The following is an 18,888-nucleotide window of genomic DNA, read 5'->3' on the forward strand; positions in this document are numbered from 1 at the left end:
AAATAAATGTTGACATCAAAGATTAGCCAATAGCCAAAAAAAAAAATTGTAAACTGACAGTTCACTAAAAAGGAAATATAAACATCTTAAATATATGAAATATGTTCAAACTCACTCATAAGAGAAATGAGGGTTAAAACTACACTTACATTACACATTTCATGTAAGTTGCAAACAAATCTTGAAAACACACTATGTGGTCAGATGGGAAATAGATAATCTCATATAGTATTGGTGGGAGTATAAATTCATAATTCTAATGAAGAGCAACTTGGCAAAATTACTCTCTGACTCAGTTATTGTATTTCTAGGAACTTACTCTATACACTTGGTAAGTAAAAATACATCATCATACTATAATAGAGAAAGACTGAAAATAACCTAAATTTTTACACCCTTACATCTAGATGATAGAAAATTTCTGCTGTATTTTATGCCCAATGTGTATAAATCATAACCCAATCACACTTTTAAGTCAGAATATGGTGATTCCCCAAAATGTTCCAGCCATGTATTAAATTGTATTTACATAGATGGTTTTTATTTCCATTAACGGAAATTCAGAAGTAAATGTGTGTGTGTGGGGGGGGAGGGGGGTCTACTGTACTGCTTTATCTCCCAAACCAAATAAAATGCCTATCTCCTCACTTACAAAAGGTAGCATAAGATTTATGCTTATCAGTATGTTTTATGTAATGCTGACTGGTATATTTTATTTAAGTATAAAAAAAGTTTCCCTATTTTTATACAATTCTCATGTTTGTTTAAAAAAACAGTGCTCACATATATTAAAACTAGAACCATACAGAGATTAGCACGACTCCTGTGCAATGATGACATGCAAATTCATGAAGTGTTCCAAATTTTTAAAAAAGAAAAAATATTAAAAACACACACACACAATAGTCAGATTTTGAGCCATTCAGATATCTAAATGGTATCTCCTCTAATAATTCTTCCATTTTACATTAAAAAACAGCATTGTCCTTAATACTCTCCCTCTCTATGTGTATATTTACAGGTACAAAAATATGAATATTGCTCAGTCAGCATGGCTCAGTGGTTGAGCACTGACCTATGAACCAGGAGGTCCTGGTTTGATTTTGGTCAGGGAACATGCCTGGGTTGCAGGCTCAATCCCCAGTGTGGGGAGTGCAGGAGGCGGCCAATCAATGATTCTCTCTCACCATTGATGTATCTGTCTCCCTCTCCCTCTCCTTTCCTCTCTGAAATAAATAACAATTTTAAAAAATAGTAACAATATGATGAATATAAAAAGCCTTACATGCACTAGAAATTGGTTTATATTTGTTTAAATTGATACCTTCCTTAATCATTACTACTTTGAGAAAAATATGCTTAATTTTCAGAATATAGGGTGTACTAAAAAATGTATATACACACTTTGAATAATAATAAAGGCAGGGTTTATTAAAATACATTTCATTTTTGCCCTAGCTGTTTTGGCTCAGTGGTTAGAGCATCAACCCACAGACTAAAGGGTCCCAGGTTTGATTCTGGTCAAGGCTCAACCCCCGGTGTCGCTCAGTAGTTGAGAGTCAACCTATGAACCAGGAGTGTAGAGAGCACCTGGGAAAGGTCCCTGAGCTGATTGTCATCTGAATCCAGTGGTGCCCGGCAGAGCCATGCCCTGGAAACATACCTTGCCAGAGGCAGGTGTGTTGTTAGCCTGACCTTCAGCTCAGGCACCAACAGGTGGGTTTCATTATCTAAATCCAGCCACACACCAGGAACAAACAGGATTATCCGGGCCCACCCAGAAGTGATGATTACAAAGAAGCCACAAGAATGCACATAATCTCCTTTGTCTTGGGCTTTAGTAAAACTTCCTGGTATGGGCCACTGTCTCTCTATCACAGGACAGCTGTCCCACCCAGCCCCAGCTTTTTCCTTCTGTCTTTCTCTCTGTCATTTTCTCAATCCCCAGCCGCATCTACTCAGGAACCAGACCGCTCTCTAGCCATGCTGGATGCGGAAAAAAGAGAAATATTTATACAGGAGGTCACGGTTAGAGTCCCATTCGGGGTGCAGGCCTGGGTTACAGGCTTGATCCCCAATGTGGGGCGTGTGGGGAGGCAGCCAATCAGTGATTCTCTCTCATCATGACGTTTCTGTCTCTCTCTCCCTCTCCCTTTCTCTCTGAAACAAATAGAAATTTATTAACAACAACAAAAAACATTTCATTTTCAAAACTGAGCTATCAAGCTATGTGCATACACATTTTTTGAGACATCCTGTATATAAATTATATGACTTTACATATTTCCTTAAAATATACAGTTTCATCTTACATTTTCTAAAACTGTTAGTCAGGAAGTACATGATCTCACTTCATTTTAGTACTACCCTTCAAATAACCACGAAGAATATAATTTGCTAAGAGCCTTTCCCCATTAAGAGAAAAATCCATATTCAAGATGTTGTATTGTGACAGATAATGTAACTCATTAAAATAAAATCACATACATCAAGCTCAAAGAAGAAATCTTGTTCTTTGGATGCAATTTCATAATCTGCTCTTAAAGCCAGGTCATGGACTTTCAGACATTCTCCAAGATCCATTCTCTAAGAAGGAAAAAAAAAGGGGAGGACACATTAAACAGAAAACACGTTTTTTAACAATTCATTAATAACCACAGTACTCCATAAAATATATGTTAAGTCATACAAATGCTTCTTTGTTTATGGACTTTCAAATTACAAAATTTCATAAACAAGTATTAAACTTGGAGCCAAAAAGAAAAAAAAAAAGGACAACAATTCTATCTACCAATAGGTGAGAAAAGTGATCACTTTTGTACTTAAGAACAGACTGACAAGGAAAAGCCTGTCTGAATCTAAACAAAGCTGGGGGGAAAAAGCTCCTAGCAACAACATGAATATGTTTATAACACAAGGATATCAATTTTCTAATCAATTTTCTATATTATGTCATGTTCAAAAAGAGTGATGGACCAGATAAAATTTAAAAACAATATGAAGTCCTATAGCTATATCTAAGAAGACAAATTTACAAATAACTAGGTATGAGCAGAAAATTAGACAAATTAAAAAACTTACTCGTCAAGAGTAAAGGTTACAATGTGGCATGGCTGAGATAAATTAACTTACAGGGTATAGTCCAAACAACGTGACAAATCTTACTAAAGGCTGGTTTTAAAAGCAAACCCTCTCTCCTCCAAAAGAGACATTTTGTGTGCTAACGCATTTCAAAAGGGATCTAAATAAACCAACAAAATGTCTCAAAACGAAGCCATACCAAAAAGCAAAAGTAAAGAAATAATTAACTGGCCATAGCCGGTTTGGCTCAGTAGATGGAGCGTCGGCCTGTGGACAAAAGGGCCCCGGGTTCAATTCTGGCCAAGGGTACATGCCCGGGTTGCGGGCTTGATCCCCGGTAGCGGGGCATGCAGAGGGTGGCCGATCAATGATTCTCTCTCTCTCCCCTCCATTCCTCTCGGAAAGGGAGGGGAGGGGAGGGGGGAGGGAGGGAAGGGGAGGGGAGGAAGGAAGGAAGAAAATTAGATGGCGAAGAATCATGATGTTTAGAACTTTTCAGTATGAAATAGAAACAGATTTTATTATGGCCCCAAAGGACTCTATAGTGTCTTATTTTAACTCTTTCATTATAAGAAAACATTTAAGCTTCCTCAGGAGTTACTGAGCTACCAGATAAATGAGAGATTCAAATACAGTTCAGAAAACCATTTTTCTAGGATATTGTGGAAAGAATTCAACCATCAAGTAACTTATTCTTCCAACTCTTGAGATTTTTATGACTATATTAAAAAAGTTTATCTGTAGAACTATATTATCTCAGTTCTTAATTACTTGAAGGAACAAATGTGAAAACCTAAGTAAACAATGTCCTCAAAGCTATCCTTTGGGAAATTATAAGGAATATTCACCATATTAAAAAAGTCATTACAATAATGGCTCTAAAGCAGTGGTCAGCAAATTCATTAGTCAACAGAGCCAAATATCAACAGTACACCTATTGAAATTTCTTTTGAGAGCCAAATTTTTTAAACTTAAACTATATAGGTAGGTACATTGTTATTAACTTAATTAGGGTACTCCTAAGCTGGCCTTTGCTAAAAACGTCCTCAATCTGATTGAGATACGTTGGCTGAGGTCAACCCCTTCCTACTCTCCCATCCACACTCGTCTTATATACTTGTTTCAGATAGACGAGTGTGGATGGGAGAGTTGGAAGGGGTCGATCTCAGCGAACGTACCTCAAAACAATGTACCTCCTCCACGCTGCATATCCTGTGGCCCGCCTGTGCCAAGTCTCCGGTCGCCAGACCGACCGACACCCCCCACTTCTTCTAACGCCACTTCTTCAAAATAGACTCGCCCAGGCCGAAAACCGACTTCTGCGCATGGGCCACGAAGTTTCAATCGCACTGTACATGCGCACCCACACGTGGTATTTTGTGGAAGAGCCACACTCAAGGGGCCAAAGAGCTGCATGTGGCTTGCGAGCCACGGTTTGCCGACCACTGACCTAAAGTATCACTGTGTTGCTGAGGATGTGGAGTTTTTCCAGGCCTCATTTCCAGGCTCTTGTTCATTATTCTAAGGGCTATAACAAACCAAGTAGTTTTCCAGTAATAGTAAAGAGCAACTGAAACTTTCTGTAGATGTATGAAAATTTAAGGCTGCTTATTAAGCAATATTTATGGAAAGGCTGTTGAAAAAAGTTTAATATTCTTTTTAAAATGCAGGAAAATAAGACAGGAATGAAAGAAGTTAATGGCCAAAGAATGCTGTTATCCTCTTGGCTACAAGGGCCAACTGGTTCCTTAATATCTTAACATTAATCACTCCAACAACTTCTTTTGCATCTGTATGTATTTCCACAGCTATAGTTGCTCAGGAGAGGCTATACTTATTTCATAAAAGCTTAAGCAGTCACTGTTGGAAATGCTTTTGATCCAGCGCAGTGATTCTTAACCTGGACCCAGGGACCTTTAAAACAATACTGATGAAAGCTTCTGAAGAGAGAGGCCCACGCCTGGTGTGGAGAAATACTTAATATTTATTGAATGAACCAATCTGGGAAAAGAGAGCAGAGAAGAACATTTGGCCCAGGAGGCCCTGGGCTTAACAATCAAGAGTGGTCAGGATGCATCCCAGGACAAAACTGATCTGAGCTTTAGAAGGTCTTCTCATCTTGGGTTATCTCCTTTGCTTGTATTACTTTCCTTCTTAAGTGTTTCTAGCTACTCCTCTCCTCCAGCAATTAAGACTACTGGGCTTTTCACTTTCCTGGGCTATGAGCATATGTAACTTTACAGTCTAACCTGGCTTACCATAGTAGATTTTGGGGCCAAAGCCCTAGAAGGGCCTAGCTATAATAAAGACTTGGGGGGCTGGGGAGGATTACAATAGCCTGTGCTTATTTTATGGAACAGGACAAAAGAGCAAGGCAGATTTTCAGAATTCTAGATACTAACTGGTTATTTCCCCTTGTCTACACCATCACGACTAAGCATCTACTGTGAATTGTGCCATACACAAAAGGGGTGTCCTATATAATAAAAGCCTGATATGCTAAGTGTCTGGTCAGCCATTCAACCAGTCAAAGTGTAATATGCTAATGATATGCTAAGGCCACTCAACCACTCGCTATGACATGCACTGACCACCAGGGGGCAGAAAGTCAACCAGTTGACCAGTCACTATGACGTGCACTGACCACCAGGGGGCAGATGCTCTCACCAGGTTAGCTTGCTGCTGGGGTCTGGCCAATTGGGAATGAACACGATGGGCCGGACACATCCTGGAGCCCTCCCGCAATCCCGCCCCGGCCCCAATCGTGCACTGGTGGGGTCCCTTGGCCTGGCCCAGGGCACGTGCCCTGACCAGGAATCGAACTGTGACCTGATTCATAAGTCAACACTCAACCACTGAGCCTTGCCAGCCAGGCTGATAAGTGCTTTTTAATTCTTTTAAAATTCCAAAAGTGAATGTTATCTCCCCAAATGTACTCTAAGCTTCCTGAGAAAAATGGTTTATTTCTCTTCTTTTTTCATTCTACATAAAAGAACAGATTCTGCACAACCCATGATTATTAAATAAACTTGATGATTTGATAAAGGAACTGTACTTCTAAGAATTTGAGGAAACAATAAAATAAGTACACATAAACAAACACTAAGATTTAACAATAGTGTTTTTGATCTAAAAAGTTAGAAACATTTTAAAATCCCAGCAACAGCGGTTTGACTAAATGAATTAAGGAATAGTCATATGACACATGACATAGCGATTAGAAAAGTGTTCTTTTTTTTATTATTAAATATATTTTGATTGTTTTCAGAGATGAAGGAATAGGGAGAAAGAGAAACATCCAGGATGAGAGAGAATAATGGATCGGCTGCCGCCTGCACGCCCCCCACTGGGGATCAAGCCTGTAACTTGGGCATGTGCCCTTGGCTGGAATCAAACCCGGGACCCTTCAGTCCGCAGGCCAACACTCTATCCACTGAGCCAAACCAGCTAGGGCTAGAAAAGTGTTCTTTTTTTAAAATTTATTTTATTGATTTTTTACAGAGAGGAAGGGAGAGGGATAGAGAGCTAGAAACATCGATGAGAGAGAAACATCGATCAGCTGCCCCCTGCACACTCCCTACTGGGGATGGGCCTGCCACCAAGGTACATGCCATTGACCAGCATCGAACCTGGGACCCCTCAGTCCCCAGGCCGACACTCAATCCACTGAGCCAAACCGGTTAGGGCTAGAAAAGTGTTCTTAATGCTAAGTGGAAAAAAGACGGCAAAGAAAGACAATAAAATGCCAGTTTTGTAAATTTAGACACAGACATTGCTGTAAGGTTGGTTTATATAAACCTTTTGATAGCTGTTAAATTAAATGCAATGAGCATATATTATTTTTACAATCAGAAAGCCAATAAAGCCACTTTAATTTTGAAAGAAAATATTGAGGTAACAGAAAAATTATACTCAACAAAAAATATAGAGTGCACTGCCAAGTGTAAACTAATGGCAGTATATGTCAATGAGTATACCAGTGATAGCAACCAGACATAGTAACAGCTCTAAGTATTTGCAAATATTCTTGCTTTGTTAGGTTAGTACATTTGCTTGGTTCTATAAGCTAAATCCTAAAGGGAATCATAAAATAGTGTGAGACTAATTTCTGTATCAATGAATTTATATTCTCAATGTAAAAATGACATTAAACTAAATTAACAGTTGCAAATGTACACAAAAACATACACACAAGGATTTCATTGCCACTGTACAGCAAAAACAGATGCAAAAAATATTGACATATTAATAGTCATTGCCTCAGTGCTTAAACGTCAACCTATGAACCAGGAGGTCACGATTCGATTTTCCAGTCAGGGCACATGCCCGGGTTGCAGGCTCGATCCCCAGTGTGTGGCATGCAGGAGGCAGTCGATCAATGATTCTTCATCATTGATGTTTCTCTCTCTCCCTCTTCCATCCTCTCTGAAATCAATAAAAATACTTTTTTTTTAAAAAAAAGAGAAAGAAAAAGAAACCATCAATGAAACAAAAAGGCAACCAACAGAATGGGAAAAGATATTTGTAAGTGATACCTCCCACAGGGAGCTAATATCCAAAATATATTAAGAACTCATACAACTCAACAACAAAAAAACAATGCAATTAAAAAATGGTGCAAGAACTTGAACAATTTTCCAAAGAGGACAGAGATGGTCAACAGATACATTAAAAGACCTTCAACATAACTAGTTATAAGGGAAATACAAACCAAAACCACACTGAAACCCCACCTAACACCTGTTAGAATGGTTATCCTATATAATAAAAGGCTAATATGCAAATTGTCCCCTCGGGAGTTCGACTGCTCACTATGACGTGTACTGACCACCAAGGAGCGGCGCAGAACGAAGGTAAGCCGGGGGAAGGAAGGCCCCAGCCAGCAGCCAGCAGCCAGGGAAAGGAAGGCCCCAATCGGCCCTGATTGCAGACCAGGCTTAGGGACCCTACCCGTGCACAAATTTCGTGCATTGGGCCTGTAATTATCAATAAGAAATAACAAGTCTTAGAGAGGATCTGGGGAAAAAGGACCTCTCATAGACTGCTGGTGGGAATGTAAATTTGTACAGCCACCATGGGAAATACAGAGGTGCCTCAAAAAATGAAGAAGAAAGCTACCAAATGACCCAGCAATCTCTCTTTGGGTATCTACCTGAATAATTTGGAAACATTTGTAAACATACACGTATCCCTATGTTTACTGTAGCCTTACTTACAGTGGCCAAGACATGGAAAGAACCTAAAGGTCCTTCAACTAATTTTTGAATTAAAAAAAAAAAAATGATACATATATACAATGAAATACTACTCAGCTATGAATGATAAAATACTGCCATTTGAGACAACATGGATGGATCTTGAGTATTATGCTAAGTGAAATAAGTCAGACGAAAAGAACCTTTACTTCTTATCACTTTAACTCTGAGAAATTCACTTAATCTCCCTGAACACCTCTTTTCTCAAATAATCAGTTTCTCCCTTCCTCATATTTATAAAATTTCTTTTCCATCCAGGTTCAGTGCTTGCTTCAAAACCCAGCCCAAGAAAATGAAAAAAGAAACCAACCTAGTATAATATAGGAAAAGCCTTGAAATAACAAAACCTGGATATGTTTGTTATGCCACTATTGCCTTAAAATAAAAATGAAGGTTTTTCTTTCTTAATTACAATCCCAATGCTCAAAACAAGTCAAACATGAAGGGTGAAGAGGAATGGGACACATTGTGCATGCAGAAAGTAGTTCCTGTTTTTCTACGACTTCCCAAATTTTTAATTGCCTATTCCCAGGTATGTTCCAACCCAATTCCATTTTCCCCTGGGTAGATAAAGGAAAATAAAACTCTTCTACTTTTTAATAATAATTTTTAAAACAGCAGGAAACCACATGCACTGTTGGTAGAATGCAGATCAGTACAGCCACTGTGGAAAACAGTATAGAGTTTCCTCAAATAATTAAAAATGGAACTGCTATATGACCCAGCAATTTCACTTCTGGGAATACATCCGAAGAAACTCAAAACACTAATTGGAAAGAATATATGCACCCTTATGTTCACTACAGAGTTATTTATAATAGCCAAGATTTAGAAGCAACCCAAGTACCCATCAGTAGATGAGTGGATAAAAGAATTATATAATAAGTTTATAGAATGGAGCACTACTTGGCTATAAAAAGGAAATCTTACTTTTGCAACAGCATGGATAGACCAACCCAGAGAGTATTATGCTAAGTGAAATAAGCCAGTCAGAGAAAGACAAGTACTATATGATTTCACTTATATGTGACATCTAATGAACAAAGTAAACTAAGAAACAAAATAGGGGAAAAAAAGAGAATATGGCAGGAAATACTTTTTGTCATTCATTTCAAACCCTAGATATGCAAAGATCCTACCTACATAATAAAAGGCTAATATGCAAATAGACCGGAAAGCGGAACTGAACAACTGGTCACTATGACATGTGCTGACCACCAGGTGGCGCACGCAGAACATGGCGGCGTCAGCAGCAGGCAGCAGAGTGTGAAACATGACGGGCGTCAGCCGGGGCAGGATGGTGGAGCAGGTGAGCAGGGGTGCCAGACCAAGGCAGGGAGCCGGTCATTGTCGTCAGAGCAAGCCTCTGGTAGTTACTGAAAATTCTTTGCTCCCGTGCACCGCAATACCCCCCAGTGCTCGCACCTGCTGCCAGAGCAGAAGCCACCACTCACACCTGCTGCCGGCTCGGGCCCCAATCGCTCAGTGCCGTCAGCGGTTGGATTTCAGGGGCTACACTGCTGTAGGCTCAGGCAATTTTGTGCAGTAAGCCAGGCAGGTTTTAAATCTGTAGAGAAAAGGTATTCCAGGAAGACGTAAAGGGGAAGGCAAAAGTGAGAAACACGGAGGGGAAGAAAGTAGTGAGATAACAAGGAATACAACAGTCTGGTTGAAAGAGAGGACCAAATGATTTATTCATTGAAAGGAGAAGTAGACTGGGCTAAGGGTTTTAGATTTTTGATCATATATGTACAATACTAAACCTCAAAAAATTTCTGTGTGGTAGCAACATATGGTAAGTTCATTCCAACTCAGGAATGACTATCTTCTTTTCTTCACATTTAGATCTCTTTAAGTATCATTTTATCAAGTTTTCTCCAACCACCCTGCCAAAGTAGCTGCTAGCCCACTATCTCAAACAATCTAAATTACCCAGCTATGCTTTTTTGTCATAACTAAAACCACATTATATCTTCTCACACTTGGTTGTGTATGTCTCACATGAGAATGTAAGCTCCCACCATTAAAGCAGAAACCTGTGTCCATTTTTATATCCCCAGCCTACACATGGGACAGTTTAGGTCCTGGAGAAGTACTTAAGTGAGTGAATAAATGAACGAATGAATGCTAATAGCACCAATCAGCTCCACTCCCAGAGAGATGAAAAAAATAAATCACTTCTTGAAGGGCAATTTTTTAATTTTCACTGTGAATTCTCTCTACTTTCTCCATCCAACCCTCATTAAACTGACATCTCAGGCTCACCCTTTTCTATTTCTTCCTCTTCTTAATTCCAGTATTACTTAAATTTCATTATCCTATACACTATTAAACTAATATCATAAAGGAGGAAGAACAAAAAAACTAAATTTGGGAAATTTACAAATTATATTAACCAAGTACATCAATACACATACCTATATTTTTGATATCACAGACCTAAAAAAGTTTATGGGATGATATAATTCAAAGTGCTATGTTCTATATAGGTCAAAGTAAAACACCAAATGTTTTTAAAAGATCCCCTAACGAGTAATCATCATCAAACTAGAGAGACTGTACAAGGACATTTGGTCTTGCCACCTGCACATCAGGGTACAACTCATCACATTAAAAAATATATATTTTCACCCCTGGATGGCATTGCTCAGTGGTTAGAGCGTAGGCCTGTGCACCAAAGGGCATGTATCTGTGTTGCAGATTCAATCTCTCTCTCTCTCCCTCCCTCTCCTTTCCTCTCTGAAGATAAAATTTCAAAAAAGGAAGAAGAAAAACACACAAATGCTAGCAAAAACGTTCAGAATGATAGAAAAAGTTCTTTCTTAAGAGCATATGTACCAATTTGCCAACAATGCTCCAAACTATATTCAGGACTTGGCTTTTCAAGTTTAACAGTAGTTTTAATTATTCACTGGGAAGCTTTTAATGTGCCTCTGATTTTCTTGGCACCAAATGTGATGTTTTAAAAGATATGTTTTTTATTGATTTCAGAGAGGAAGGGAAAGGGAGAGATAGAAACATCAATGATAAGAGAGAATCATTGATGGGCTGCTTCCTGCATGCCCCCTACTGGGGACAGAGCCCACAACCAGGGCACGTGCCCTTGACTGGAATCAAAACTGGGACCCTTTGATCCGTAGTCCAACTCTCTACCCACTGAGCAAAACCAGCTAGGGCCCAGATGTAATTTTGGTTTAGGCCATCTCTAAAAATGCTTGTTAAAGAAATACATATTTTTGTAACAGACTGAGAAGAATAAAATAAAAATAACAAAATTGTTTAATATAAGAACATAATACACTTCAAAAGCCAAATCTTAGAAAACCTGGGTTAACAGGCATTGTGCAAATTGGTAAACTCTAGAAATTGACTGTGACATAAATAAACCAAGCAAACAAACATGTCAGTTATCTGGGCCAATGCTAAAAATACTTGTTAAAAAATACCGAAGTAGCCTTAACTGGTCTGGCTCAGTGGATAGAGCGTCGGCCTGCGGACTGAAGGGTCCCAGGTTCGATTCCGGTCAAGGGCATGTACCTTGGTGGCAGGCAAATCCCCAGTTGGGGGTGTGCAGGAGGCGGCTGATCGATGTTTCTCTCTCATCGATGTTTCTAACTCTCTATCCCTCTCCCTTCCTCTCTGTATAAAATCAATAAAATATATTAATAAATAAATAAATACCAAAGTAGCTCCAGTCAGTGTGGCTCGGTTGGAGTTTTATCCCATAAACCAAAGGTCCTGGGTTCGGTTCCCAGTTAGGGTTCATGCCTAGGTTGCATGTACTGCAGGCAACCTGTCAATGTATCTTTGCACTATGATGTTTCTCTCTTTCTCTCTCTCTCTCTGTCCCTTCCTCTCTTTCTCTAAAATTCAAAAACATTTCCTTGGGTGAGGATTAAAAAAAGAAAGAAAAAAGCCAAAGTAGCCCAAAACAAACTATTTCTGAGAGATAGTTTAAAACAGCGGTCACCAACCTTTCGGACCTCGCGGACCAGCAGTTGGCGACCGCTGGTTTAAAACATCTACAGACTAATTTTTCACATCTGCTTATGAAACTACTGCTGTCATATTTTGATAAGCAACTCAATAAAACAAAGATACTCTCCAACTCCTTATCTGTTAAAAGGTAACACATTGCCCACTAATAATGATCAATTATTGAAATTCAAAGTTAGTTTTTGAAACAGATTTATTGAGCATTCTAGTTTTGGGTGGATCAATTATTCATTCAACACAACAGAGGGACCCTTCTAGATGCTGGGGATATAGCACTGAACAAAACAATGTCCCTGCCCTTATAATGAAACTTACATTCTAGTGGCTGGTTGAGAAAATTTTGTGCAGGTTTACTTCTTATCACTTATTCTGCTTCTCCATACTTTCATGGCTCTTTTACATATGTACTATGAAAGAGACTTCAGTAGTTTTAAAGTTCAGGTTTGTATGCACCCAAGTAACTGATTTTAGACCAGGCCTTAAAAGAAAGAGTTAGAGAAGCAATAAAGGAGTTTCAATTAGTAAAAATTGCACTTCAGATAAAACCCACAACCTACTGGGGCACCATAAAATCAACTCAGTCAGAATTTTTTGTAAATAACTCCCATCCAATCACTTCAAAAAGGCTGATAAAACTTTATCCCTGTCCTTGACTATTTCTCAATATCAGTTCTCTAAATTTAAATTCTATTTTTGAGAATTTATTTAGACAAAATTTCGTGGAAATTTTATATATTTAAAATGTGTAAAATTCTAACTGAAATAGGAAAGACTGGCCTATCCCCATATCCATGTAAACCCTCCAAAGACATTTCAGAAACATCTAAAAGTCACTGCCCTAGGTTATCAAAAATAATAGCAAAAAGCTTTTTAAAAAGTATTTAGATCCCGGCTGGCGTGGCTCAGTTGAGGGTTGACCCATGCACCAAGAGGTCACATTCAATTCCTGGTCAGGGCAAATGAGTGGATTGTGGGCTCAATCCCCAGTGTGGGGCATGCAAGAGGCAGCTGATCAATGATTCTCATCATTGATGTTTCTCTCTCTCTCCCTTCCTCTCTGAAATCAATAAAAATATATTTTTTAAAGTATTTAGATTTAAATTACTCCGAGATTCCTATGTTGCATAATAATTGATTCTTTAATTATGATATATCTGACTAGCACAATTTCTGAGCCTTAAATTTTTTCCCCATCTATGAAATCATGACCTTATGCAAGAAGACATGACGATCTGTCAATGCTAAAATTATACTATGATGAAGGCTATAATAAAATTAGTAATGGCCATTTCTGAACTTAGGACAGGCACACTATGAGTATACATTTTCATCTCTGCAGATCTTCATTTCAAGCTTATGTTACTGTCTCTGCTTTAGATTTAATGCCTTCTGTAAATTACTACTATCACATATCTTTTCCCTAGATCACTAAGAACCAGATGGAAAGTTGTTTTGTTTTGTTTTGTTTTTAAAAGCTCTTTAATATACTTATCTTTCCTCATGAAGCTATGTAACAGAAACAATGTGTTGGGGGTGAAGAGGACAACTCTGCTTAGGTTTTTTGTTTTGCCTAAATCTGAAAGGGGATGAATAGAACAGGGAGAAACCAAGTGTGCAAGGGGAGGAAGAAAGAACTAAAACAAGAAAGTATTCTAGATGAATAGGGAAACAACCCAAGGCTTTGAAAAACAGTAAATTACTAAATTATAAATGATATTCATGCTTCTTCTAAAAATCACAATCCAAAGATATTTATATACACACAATTGTTTTGATTCTTCGCTCTACATTTTCCTCCTCTGAATAATTTATTAACTAAAGAATTAGTTATAATTCAGTATCAGATTAATAAAAGATAAAATGTTATAAGGGCATTTTTATCAAACTGAATTCCAAAAGCATTCCATACTAATTGTCAGTTGAGTACATTTTTAGAAATCATACTCTCCATCTTCAAGTGCTTGATATAAACTTCAACCACTTACAATGAATAAAGCCAGTTAATACATTTCTATGTATTCTGCTGTTAAATAACACAGAATATTGGTGAATCATATTCTGCTGGAAGTGAGAGATCTGAGGAACATGGTCATGAAAACTAAAGAGCAAACTTTAGTTAGACGGCAAAGAAAAAGCATTATAAAAATCAACAGTTACAATTCAGTTCTTTTCATCCTCTAATACTAAAAAAAACAACAACCCAAAACACACAGACATCTTCCACATAAAGAGGTATGAACTATGCCAGAAAAGCATTTGTTCTACAAGACTGGCTGGTAAAGAAGTCACAGTTCTGTAATTACAAACCATTTCTACATAGGATGAACTGCTATAAATATACCCTTTTAGTAATAAGGGTCATGAGAATGTCACACTATGGATGGTTCTAAGTTCTCAAGAACACTACACTAGGACAATCCTGGAATTTCATAAAGTCCTATATACCAGTACTTAAAAATGTTTAAATTCTGAAAGGTTCACAACTATTAAAACCCGTCCTTCCATATAACAATACCTTCCCTATTACACTGACAAAAAGATTATTTCTTGCCTAGAGTTTCTCTGGCAACTGCCTTTAGAAGGGCTTTCCTTAGTAACTGTTTTTCATGTATAATCCAAGATATCAATTTTAAGCCTCATCATTAAATTCTATACTGAGAAAAATGTTACCAATTAATAAAGTATTTTTCTATCAACTCTGAGATGCATTTTTCAGATGTCAAAATTTAAAAAAATGTGTATCTTATAAATACAACAGCAATAATTTTACAAGGAAATGTTTTATTTAACATACTCACTACAAAATAGCAAACATGTTGAGTAAGACTATACCTCAGAAAATTTGGGTTTGGTCCCAGTTTTACTTTAAAACAACAGAACGAGCCGAAACCGGTTTGGCTCAGTGGATAGAGCATCGGCCTGCGGACTGAAAGGTCCCAGGTTCGATTCCGGTCAAGGGCATGTACCTGGGTTGCGGGCACATCCCCAGTAGATGTGCAGGAGGCAGCTGATCGATGTTTCTCTCTCATCGATGTTTCTAACTCTCTATCTCTCTCCCTTCCTCTCTGTAAAAAATCAATAAAATATCTATTTAAAAAAAATAAAAATAAAATAAATAAATAAAACAACAGAACGAAATGATTTTTAATAAGTCACCATCTCATCAAGGCCAACTATAGATTATATACCTCACAGAATTGTTTCAAGAAATAAATGAGTACAATTACATTATGTGTACCTAAAATGTAAAGTACAACTGTGCTGTCACACTTTTATTAATGCCATACTTGAAAAATATAATATGCCAGAGTCTTGCTATGGTTGGGCTTTATTAAAAAAAGGAAGAAAAACACCACCTAAATTCTGCTACTTTGTTAATTTTGTCCTCAAAATTTAGTTGAAGTGATAATTTAGCCAGTGAATAAAATGATTTTAACTGTTAAATTTAACAGTATATGTGGAGAATCAAAGTACACTACAAATAATCATAGATTTCTTTTATAGCATAGTAGAAAATATTTTAATTATGAAAATTCTGAAGAGTATATATGAGGGTTAGTTATCTGTTACAGTACAAACTCAAGTGCTCAGAAACTGGATTTCCTTCTTGTGGTATTATACTTTTTAAAAATTTAGTATTATACACATATTTTTAAATGTAGGCTCCTTTTTTCATTTTAACATAATATAGTTGCAATAGTCTTTCCTAATGGAAAAAGAGGTGCTTTCTAGATTGTATGCCTTGATATCTATCTGTTTGGGGCATTTAATTCTTCCTATTCACAAAGAAAACACTCATTTTGGATATCTTTAAGGGAACTCATCACTTCTGAAAATCAAAGTCAAGAGTCTTTCCTTCATTTCAGTCACTTCTGGCAAATGAGAAATAAAGTCAACTAAATGTTCAGCCCTTACTAGTCCTCCTCCACCATCATCAGATGCAGCCTAATAACGGGAGCTCTTGCAATGAGTAATCATTTCAAACAAATCCAAACCAAAGGGAATATAACCCTTTGTTCCATTTAAATAGGTCCATCATCATATGGATTATCTTCCAAATTAAAATGATGATACTCTAAGATCAACCAACATCATTAGACATAGAATCTAAATTGAGCTTTATATTGAGTCAGCAATATAAAGGAATTTTTTAAGTGGCAACACCACTTGCAATTAAGCTGTGTGATTTTAAGTATTTACTAATATATTTTCCCCAGAATTATATCCATAATATAAATGCACACAAATTTTAACAAAAATATACGGTGTTTTGTATAAAAGTGTACTCTGCTCAAAAGTAAGAACTATTTTTTAAATCACTTGTATTATTTCTGAACTAAAAGTGCAATTGCTATTGAATTACTGTGTCTGAATTCCAAACAAGAAACACTTTTTTATTTTTTAATATTTCAATTAATTTCAGAGATAAAGGGAGAGGGAGATAGAAACATCAATGATGAGACAGAACCATTGATAAGCTGCCTCCTGCACGTCCCTTTACTGGTAAATGAAGCCTGAAACACGTGCATGTGCCCTGACCGGAAATCAAATCGTGATCTCCTGATTCATAAGTCAATGTTCAACCACTGAGCCATACCAGCTGGGCAGAAATGCTTTTTGAAAAATTGCCAAGGAACAGAAAAAATTATAAAGCATAGTAATTAATTTTGAGGAATCCCATTCTTGCAGATTAAATCATCAACCTAAATAAATAAGATATACAGATTCCTCATCTAACAGCAGTGGTTTTTGTTTTTAAAAAAATCATAGCATAGCCCCAGTTGGTTTGTCTCAGTAGATAGAGGGTCTGCCTGCAGACCAAAGGGTCCCAAGATTCGGTTCTGGTCAAGGGCTCGTACCTTGGTTTCAGGCTCCTCCCTGGCCCGGGCCCTGGTCAGGGCTCGTGCAGGAGGCAACCAACCAATGTTTTTCTCTCACATAGATGTTTCTCTCTGTCTTTCCCTCTCTCTTCTACTCTCCCTAAAAATCAATGAAAAAATATCCTCAGGTGAGGATTAACAAAACAAACAAAAAGAGTTTTTAAAAATTCATTGCATAATAATTAGATTAGGAATTAACTTTATCAAGTAGTAAAAAAAAAAAAAAAAAGGAAAAATAAGATTAGTAGTTCATTTTTATAGTATAAAATTATCAGATAATAGATTTAATAAATACGTACAGTCCCAGAGAGGACATCATGAGGGCAACAGTTGAGAAGGTGACTCTTGCATACTCTGTCATCACTGAATTTGATTCGTTGACGAGTAGTATCTCCTGTAATATAGGAAAGTTAATAACATTCAAGGTTAGACAACTAGAAAATGTTTATTTTCTGAAAGCCCGATTATTGCTAGCTCTTAATGTGTGGCTACACACACACACATTTATAAATCAGCTCAAGAGGGATTAGTTCTTTATATAATATCTTATGAAAAAAACGATTTTAAACAACATGCAGTTGCAGTACGTGTACTGCAGATGTAATTTAAATAGTCAAAGTGGGAAAGCAATGCATTCTGTTAAAGTAATTCAGAAAAGCATAGGATTTAGAGCAGGAATGGACCTTAAGGATTATTGAGTCCAACTCCTTCACATTGCAGATGAGGAAACTGTGGCCTGGAGAGGTTAAGCGACTTGCAGTAGACCCACTAGGACAGTTCTACCAGTATACAACATTCCCTACTTGACACTAAGCATTGATTTCTTTTGTAATTATTTAATTAACTGAAAAACATAAAAAGTAATCTTGCAAATATTGCATACACACTGCGAATCCCCACTGAACCCCAGACGCCATTTCTTCCACTATTTTGTTCCAGCTGAAGTGTCTCCCTTTTGCTGCTGGGAGGAGTTAGAGAGGGTAGAATAACGTGTTTAAGAGTGTACAAACCTGGAAGAAGGACTTACACACCAGTCAAACAAAGGCACATTGCCTAAATGAAAAGTTAACTGTAATGCCTCCAAAGGCCCCACACCTCCAAGTTTTATGTAGCCTGTGCTATATATATGGCCTAACATTTAAATTCTGTCTTCATATAGCACAATACACCTCCTAAGCAATAGAAGCATCCAACCTGCTAGTGATGCCTATCCACTAAAAAATTTACAAATTCTAAGGAACAAAAGGTAACTAACTACTCTAATAACAAAATATAGATGGCAGTTGTAATTTTTTTTGCTTAGAACCTCTTTGGAAAAAGAAAAAACTCTTAATGACAATTCCTTTATGTAGAGTGGTAGCCCTAAAAAAATGTGTTTTTATTTTACCCTTCAATTGATATCATCGTTGATGAATGAAAACCTACTGGTGAATTACTGAAGCGAGAACTGTTGGTACCAAAATAGAGTGTAAACACATCTGTACTTCACATGATGCCTGAGGCACTCCAAAAACTTTCACCTAGGAAGTGATTCAATTATTTGAATTAATTTCTGTTTTTCACATGTGAATTACAAAAATGGTTAAAACTTTACCCCTTTTATGTGGTCTTATTTTGAAGAGTCAACTAACTAAAGTCAACTAAATACTGTCGTTTTTAGGTGGGGTAAGATTTTG

General features: G+C 37.3%; 1 protein-coding gene and 1 pseudogene across 24 annotated transcripts in view; one reads left to right on the plus strand and one right to left on the minus strand.

The window, feature by feature from the left end:
* The window catches only part of LOC118666623 (putative RNA-binding protein Luc7-like 2), a 62,977-nt gene that overhangs the window by 27,930 nt on the left and 16,159 nt on the right, over positions 1 to 18,888 (minus strand). For 17 of the 24 annotated variants that reach the window (XR_004970988.1, XM_036329049.1, XM_036329055.1 and 14 more), the window contains 2 exons: positions 17,512 to 17,606; positions 2,488 to 2,586 (listed from right to left, as the gene is read on the minus strand). Coding sequence is in view for 23 of the 24 variants with exons in the window: in XM_036329049.1 (XP_036184942.1) it covers positions 2,488 to 2,586; positions 17,512 to 17,606 (194 nt within the window). In the remaining variant the exon portion in view is untranslated. Of the gene's footprint in view, positions 1 to 2,487; positions 2,587 to 12,647; positions 12,811 to 17,511; positions 17,607 to 18,095; positions 18,174 to 18,888 lie in introns of all 24 variants that reach the window. The other 7 variants (XM_036329070.1, XM_036329071.1, XM_036329069.1 and 4 more) reach the window with 6 other exon arrangements.
* Positions 776 to 868, plus strand: LOC118666657 (annotated as a pseudogene).

This window comes from Myotis myotis, unplaced genomic scaffold, assembly GCF_014108235.1.
Source record: "Myotis myotis isolate mMyoMyo1 unplaced genomic scaffold, mMyoMyo1.p scaffold_m19_p_11, whole genome shotgun sequence".
In the NCBI taxonomy this organism is placed as follows: domain Eukaryota; kingdom Metazoa; phylum Chordata; class Mammalia; order Chiroptera; family Vespertilionidae; genus Myotis; species Myotis myotis.